This window comes from Elgaria multicarinata, chromosome 7 (genome assembly GCF_023053635.1).
Source record: "Elgaria multicarinata webbii isolate HBS135686 ecotype San Diego chromosome 7, rElgMul1.1.pri, whole genome shotgun sequence".
In the NCBI taxonomy this organism is placed as follows: Eukaryota; Metazoa; Chordata; class Lepidosauria; order Squamata; family Anguidae; genus Elgaria; species Elgaria multicarinata.
Genome location: NC_086177.1, coordinates 116,618,438 through 116,626,344, shown reverse-complemented (window position 1 = coordinate 116,626,344; position 7,907 = coordinate 116,618,438). Strand labels below are relative to the sequence as shown.

Sequence of the window (7,907 nt, the reverse complement as noted above, 5' to 3'; positions counted from 1 at the left end):
TCCAAAACTGAGTTTAATAACCATATTTGCCCCATACTTCCATTCACTCAGCTGTCTCAAGAGACCAAATATAGGCAAGACTACTTAAAATCTTTGCCAAGTAGGAAGTTAACTATTTTTGAATTAAGCACCTGTTACAATAGGAGCACAAAACATAGTTATGCAAAACTGAACACCAACTCCTTAAGAAGCTGTGCTATACAAGGTCAGACTACCTGATCATCCAGACCAATACTACCTGTTCTGACAGGCAGGGGCTCTAGAAGGTCTTCGGAGACAAACAGCCTTTACAAAGCAGCACTAGGAAACATCCCACTTCAGACCAGCAAAGACTAAACACAGGCCAGCACATCCTGGTCTTCCCCCAGCCACCCCTTGAGATCCTTTAAACTGGAGATGCCAGGAAGTGTGAGAAGCCAATATACTCACCGTGGCTTGCAATACTTAAAATAAAGACAAATACACTAAAATCAAGACATCCTAAGAAAGAAAACATCAGAGTACATCAAAACTACCTGCATAAGTGTTCCTACCTGCATAAGTGTTTCTTAATTTCAAAGGAACAAATATTCTAGTGATAGGGTTGCAGTACAGTTATGGGAACTCACCACCTTTCACTGGGTCTGCATATGTGTGCCTGCACTATGTATACGTGGAACAGTGACAAGAAAACAATCTCAGAAGCATTACCATTGAAGGAGTGCAAGATTTCGTTCCCTTGAATCTTTCTTAAAAAGCTACAAAAAGCTGCAGGAAGATGCGATGCCACAGATTCTAAACTCACATTCTACACTTACTTGCATATTTTCCGAGGGCAAGACGCCTTCTGACTTCTCTTCAACTCCACTGCCATAGTCTTCGTCCTCTTCCGTGATGCTGTCACTCCCAGAATCCTCCAGCCCGGAGAAGATGCTTTCTTCACTGTCTGTCAGATCATCACTTTCCTTTTCTTGCTTCTCAAGGTCTGAGGTGCTAAAAATAGGCTAACGAAGGGAAAAGCAAGCATCAGAAAACTGTACTATCAGTATTCCACAACCCTTTTGCATACCACAAGGCCTCTCCTAAGAATGTTGTCATCCTTCTAGTACTCCCCTCAGGTAACAGGCAGAAACGTAACATACTCTGCCATTTAAGATCTGTCTTGTCTTCACCATCCCTGAAGTCAAATCTAACCACCCCGAAGTAATTTTATCTGGCCTGTAGTGTCACTACCCATTTTTCCCCAACGTATTGTAAACAATCCGCTTCTAGATTTACTTGTAAAAGAAAGAAGTGTTTTCAATGTCTTAGAAGGATATAACTTACTTCATTCTAATACCTCTTTCTGTGCGTAACATGCTTATAGTATGCAAATGGCCTGATGCAGTGTAGCAGGAACAGCACTGGACGTGGTAGAGCATGAAGCAAGAATTAACACTCACACTCAACCATGAACCTCACCTGGCATCAATCCCTCCCTCCCAGCCTAACTTACCTCACAGTTGGGGTCTCTCCCATCTTATACTTCACATATATGCTTCCCTGAGCTCCTCAGACAATGGCATACAAAATAAAGGTGCATATTTGCATGTGATACTGAGCCAGAACACAAGTGCATGCAGCTGTGAAGAAGTCACTACTAGGAACCAACTTTGTTACAGAACGAAGTTCTGTAAGTGGGGGTCACTTGAGGTGGCAAATACACTTCTAATCTTCCAGAAACTGGGACTGTGGGGATGCAGAGTTTAGCCAGCTAGAATTGGGGTACGGTTTTGAGCCAGACCTGCTCTCCTGACTCCAGTGGAACTCAGGTTCCGATGATAATCCTGCAGAGACAAAACTGCAGGCCTGAGGATGGAGTGAGTGCTTATGCTTTTGGTACGGGTGCGGAAGAACGGCACAGGGAAGGGAGGCCAGAGAACACTTATTACATTTCTGATCCACCCAATAAATAAACAGACAAATCAAGAAAGCTGCTTTCTAGGCAGCAGGATCACTGACCCACCTATTATTAATTATTATTATATTTATTTGTATCCTGCCTTTTGCCCAATACTGGGCCTAGCTTCTAGTTTGTGGCCCTGATTGGTGGAGGCTCTCCCAGGTCTCAAGCAGAGAGAGAGAGAGAGGGAGGCCCGAGATCCTTTCCAAGATGTGCCTAACATGCCCTTCTGCCTACACGGGGCCACAGCCCTTCTCACCTGGCGACTGGAGGGCCCTCTGCCACCTTGGCCTGGACATTGAGTTTCGGACAAAGCTGCCCCATGCCCAGGAGAATTATAGAATAGCAGAGTTGGAAGGGGCCTATAAGGCCATCGAGTCCAACCCCCTGCTCAATGCAGGAATCCACCCTAAAGCATCCCTGACGGATGGTTGTCCAGCTGCCTCTTGAAGGCCTCTAGAGTGGGAGAGCCCACAACCTCACCAGGCAACTGATTCCACTGTCGTACTGCTCTAACAGTCAGGAAGTTTTTCCTGATGTCCAGCTGGAATCTGGACCCTCCTCTGGGTGACAACCTTTCAAGGCCTTGAAGAGTGCTCTCATGCCTCCCCTCCATCTTCTCTCAAGCCCCTGGGGCTTGGCACGAAGCAGCCCCCAGCCCCCGGGGGGCACGACCTCCAGGGAGGGCTGGGAAAGCTGGAGCCCTGGAGAGGGGGAGCCACGGCTGCTGCCAGTCAGTGCCGCCAACGCTGGGCTCGATGGACCATAGCACAGTAGCGTTGGAAGGGCCCTGTGAGGCCATCGAGTCCAACCCCTTGCCCGTTGCAGGGATCCGCCTGACAGCATCCCTGGCAGACGGCTGACCAAGGCGGGCCCCGCCGTTCCTCCTCCTCCGCGGTGCCCGCTCTGACTGCAGGGAAGCGGGGCGGGGGCCTTGATTCACGCGCGCCTCGGGCGGCCCTTCCGCGTGGGGACGGCAGCACCTGGGAGGGGGGTGGCTCCGAAGGCCGGGGCTCTGCGCGTCCTCCCCCAGCCCTCAAGGGGGGCAGAAAGTGGGGCGTGTGCAAAGGGGGGACCCCCCCAAATACATCCCCCTACCCCCACCCCCACCCGGCGCCAAGCAGCGGCCAAACACGTGTCCAGCCGACACGCTCCGAGGCCTGCGGCGAAGGCTCGGCGAGGCCCCGGCACCCCCCAGCCCTCACCCGGCTGCCGCTGCCGCCTTCGCCCGCGCCGGGCCTCATGGTTTTCTCCTCAGAGCGCCGCCGCCGCCGCCGCCGCCGCGTGCGCCCTCCACGCCAGCTGCCCGCAACTGCGCATGCGCACGGAGGACGGCGACGGCCCCGCCCCCTTCCCCTCGCGCTGAGGGAAGAATGCGGCGGTGGTTTTTAACTCGCGGTTTTATTTTTCTACGTTCGGGGAGAAACTTCCGTTTCTTTTCGTTCTTGGCTGATAATAATTGCGAACCGGCCCAAAGGCAGGTGCCTCAGGATATATCTGAGGGGAGAGGTCAGAGGTGAAAGAGCCACGCCCACGCCCACTTGTGCGTAAGGGCTCCACTGCGCAGGCGCCGAGGTCGCCGAATCCAAGTCTATGGGCAGGGTTTAGAACAACTAAAATTAGAGCTATAAACGTCATATACGGAGTTCAGCTTCCGAGCTGACTTTGGAAGCCGTTTCCACCCTCCCTTTCTCCCCCAGCAAAATCAGCAGCACCTGTCATTTTTTTATTTATTTATTTAGAATATTTATATACCGCTCCCCTTTGAAAAATTTCGGAGCGGTGTACAAGGTAAAATGAAAATAAAAACAATAAAACAGTTATAACAATTTTTTTTAAAAAAAATAAAAAATATATAATTATTATTATAGCACCATCAGTGCACATGGTGCTGTACAGAGTAAAACAATAAAACAGCAAAACCCTGCCGCATAGGCTTGCATTCTAATAGAATCATAATCTATATAAATAAAAATGTAAATGTCCGTTTGAAACAGACGTTATATCTCCGAAAGTTCTTCACCGATTGCTCTGAAATTTTGACACAACGTTGCATTCGAATACGTGAGCGTTGTTATGTAACTATGTTCTATGTGGGGGCAAAAGTTTGTCTTAAAATCGAAGAAATAGGCCTCCTCAAAACCAGTCCTGCTGATCATTGTGACATCGCCAACCAGTAGGCCAATCCGCTTTCTCTGCTTCCTCTCCTATTTGCATGTTCTCTCACAATTGGCTGAGTGAATATAGATGTCACACCTGTGACAGTTACACGTTCTGAAGAAAGGTAACTGCCAGGAGTTTCCGCTAACCCTCTCACCGTAAAAACATCCTTTTTTAAAAACCAAACAATCTGCTTTGCTTCATCCAAATAATGCCTCGCAGAAGATCACACTTAGGTCTTCATACTCGCAGAGCGGAAGCACTGCGACGAGAAATTGCAAATCAGACTGAGGAAGAACGGGCATCAGCAAACGAGAAAAAAAAAATAGAATGCCTCAAATACGTGCCAAGGAACCAGCCAAGCAACGTTCAGCCAGACTTGAGGATGCACGGTTGCGAGCACGGCAATCGCGTTCTACAGCTTCAGATCTGCTTTGTTCTCAACAGAATGAACGCGACAGGCTGAGAGTGGCTGAAAGACGTCAACGAGAAACAGCACATCAGCGTCAAACGCGACTCCGTGGTAAACAATCACACGATTACAATCGCCTTGCATTCCGGTACAACCCAGCTGATGATTATAGTTTGAGGCGGCATGTTCTCATCGGCACTATGACTGAAGTGTGTCCTTATTGCAAGGCTCTTAAATTTAATGGAGAAACAAAAGGAATGTGTTGCGCTGCTGGAAAAAAAGTCTACGAACTTAACAATATTATTCAGTCTAACATTCAAAGCGAGGCAGTTACATACAAGTCCGTCGACACTGTTGTGGAAGCAGATGAAGCGGTTAATTATCCAACAGAATTTTTGAATTCACTCGATCTGCCAGGGATGCCACCGCACATACTGCAATTGAAAATCGGCCTGCCAATTATCATGTTGCGAAATATCAACCAGCCAAAACTTTGCAACGGCACGGGGCTTGCAGTAAAAAAATTACTGAGCAACGTCGTAGAAGCAACAATCTTGACAGGACCTTTCAAAGGTGAAGATGTCCTCATTCTTCGCATTCCTATGATTCCAACGGATATGCCATTTCAATTTAAGAGATTGCAATTCCCAATTCGATTGGCGTTTGCAATCACCATCAACAAAGCTCAGGGCCAATCTTTAGAATTGTGCGGTTTAGATCTAGACACAGATTGCTTCTCACGTGGACAATTATATGTTGCGTGTTCTAGAGTCGGCAAATCAGACAATCTCTATATCTACACAGACAATGGAACAACTAAAAATATTGTATATCCACAAGCATTGTGAAATTAAACATATTAGAAACATCAGCTTTGTCTTTTCTTTCTTTTCAATTTAACCAGACTGAGCCACAGCAACGCGTGGCAGGGTACAGTTAGTAAAACAATAAGAAGGGGAAGAGAATGCACCAAACAGGCACAGGAAAGAGTAAAACTAACAGTATAAAGGTAAGATCAAAATCAAGTTCTAAAAGCTTTAGAAAAAAGAAAGGTTTTTAGCTGAGCTTTAAAAACTGTGATTGAATTTGTAGTTCGTCGGTCCCCTCCCTCGCCCCCTCCCCCACCACGACAAAAGGCATCAAGAAAGGCAAGAAACCAAACTCATTCTCATCCAGAAATAAGTGTCAAAAATATATTTTTATTTTAAAGTATGTATTTTTAAACATTGAATACTGCATACAAATCAACGGAGCACAAGGTCAGGAAGCAATTTATACGCACTGGCCAGGGGCTTTAAATTCAAACCAGCCTCATCTCTGAACTGCAATATGTAACTCATAGAATCATAGTAGAGTTGGAAGGTGCCTAAAAGGCCATCGAGTACACCCCCCTGCTCAATGCAGGAAGCCACCCTACTAGTGGACTACCTTGCAGGGTTGTTGTAAGCCGTCCCCCCACCCCTGCAGAATGGTTTTCAGTGGACTGTATTGACAAAGGGGAAATATTTTTTTCACACACGTTATTAAATTTATTAAACACCCCATACATTATTTACTATTTTAAGGGACAGAGAAATCTAGGATCTGGAATTTTACCATTAGGGCAGGGTGAGGTGTAGCCAACAACACTGTGGTGGACAGCTGGATGAAAATGTCCACCCAATGTGCGGCCGCTGCAAAAAAGGCAAACACCATGTTAGGCATTATAGGAAAAGGTATTCTGTATATTGTTGGAGAGGATGTCAGGAAAAAGGCACATATTTCCATAGGTGGTGGACTTGTGAAGCTATTCAGAGGTTTTGGCAAATAGTATTTAAAGAGATAAATGATATAATGGGATGGAAGGTAAAGACAGGGCCAAGGACAGCACTGTTATCAATATATGAAGGGGTTAAATGTACACAAAATAGCAAAGATTTAATAAACAACTTATAAACTGCAGCTAGATTAATAATTGCCAGGAATTGGAAGGAACAAAGGGATTATCAAATAGAAGAACATGGCTTGGGACCACAATACCTGACGGAACGCCTCTCCCGACGAGAATATACCCGGTCACTACGTTCAACATCTAAGGTCCTCCTCCAGGTGCCTACTCCAAGAGAGGCTCGGAGTGTGGCAACGAGGGACAGGGCCTTTTCAGTGGTGGCCCCCAGACTGTGGAATGATCTCCCTGATGAGCCTCGCCTGGCACCAACGCTGCTATCTTTCCGCGCCAGGTTAAGACTTTCCTCTTTGCCCAGGCATATGGCAGCACATCCCAGCAGATCTCATGATAGCAGATCTAATTACCCACATGTTTTAGTTTTTAATCGGTTTTTAATGCTTTATGTGTGTATGTTCTGTGTTTTAGAGTTTTAAATTTTGTATACTTGTTTTTACCTCAATTTTAGAATTTCTGTAAACCGCCCAGAATTCCTGTAAACCGCTATGGGAGCGGTATATAAGTGTAATAAATAAATAAATAAAGAAAGAAAGAAAGAAAGAAAGAAAGAAAGAAAGAAAGAAAGAAAGAAAGAATGGTATAAAGAAGTCTGGGATATAGCTATTAATGAAAGACTCAAGAGTAGTATTAAAGTTGAGAGAGGACTGCTGAAACAAAATGACTTTGATGAGGTTTAGAGACCATTTGTTAAATTTGTATTAGGAAAAGGGAAAAGGGAGTAAACTGATACATTACAATTTTGGAAAGGAGAATAAGGGTCCCGGCGGGTGGAGTGCACGAGATAGTATTATATTATTTCAATAAGTTCTTTTTAATTTAATTATTGTGGTATGTTAAGTTGATGTAGTGTGATTATTGTATGTGACACAGCACTGGGTGCAACAAGAAGTGAGTGTTTCCTAGCAGGTGATGGTCAGTATAAGCTCCTAGAGCAGGTGAAACAGTTTTCAACCAAACCTGCCTGACAGGCTTCTTCAAAGGATGTGTTTAGTAGTCTACTTATTTATTTTATTTATTTATTTATTACATTTCTATACCGCCCAATAGCCGGAGCTCTCTGGGCGGTTCACAAAAATTAAAACCATTCAAAGTATAAAACAACAGTATAAAACCATAATATAAAATACAATATAGTAGACTCCAGGCATCATAAAAGATGAAGCGGTGCACCCAGAGGAGATGTTCTGGACTCTGTTTATATATGTGTATTTTGCTTTTAAGCAGCAGGTGATGAAAATGTTTCAGTTCCATTCTTAAGACAAGTACCTTTATCTTGCCATTTGGGGGGGGGGGGGAAGGAGAGGGCAGTGCTTGCTCTCTCTACCAACGGGTTATTTTAGTTGTTTGTTTTAACCTGGAAGCAAACTATTTTTGCAGACTAAAGTTACAAACATGGATTCTCTTCCTAGTATCATTACAGCACTGTGATAATGCCTGTCGTGTTACTTGAGCCCGTTATTCCGTGTCCT

The 7,907-nt window shown here is 45.3% G+C and overlaps 1 protein-coding gene across 1 annotated transcript; it reads right to left on the bottom strand.

The window, feature by feature from the left end:
- Positions 1–606: 606 nt before the first annotated feature.
- LOC134401214 (ribosome biogenesis protein BOP1-like) lies at positions 607–3,265 on the bottom strand. The gene is made up of 2 exons (XM_063129965.1): positions 3,127–3,265; positions 607–983 (listed from the first exon to the last, which is right to left on the bottom strand). Exons 1-2 carry the CDS (start codon positions 3,163–3,165, stop codon positions 738–740), a joined length of 285 nt encoding a protein of 94 aa, XP_062986035.1. The 5' UTR covers positions 3,166–3,265; the 3' UTR covers positions 607–737.
- Between the last annotated feature and the right edge of the window lie 4,642 nt (positions 3,266–7,907).

Coding starts and splice junctions, on each gene's coding strand:
- LOC134401214 (XM_063129965.1), bottom strand. CDS start 3,165: ATGAGGCCCGGCGCGGGCGAAGGCGGCAGCGGCAGCCGG. Junction 984..3,126: donor AAGGCGGCAGCGGCAGCCGG/GTGAGGGCTGGG, acceptor TCCCTTCGTTAG/CCTATTTTTAGCACCTCAGA.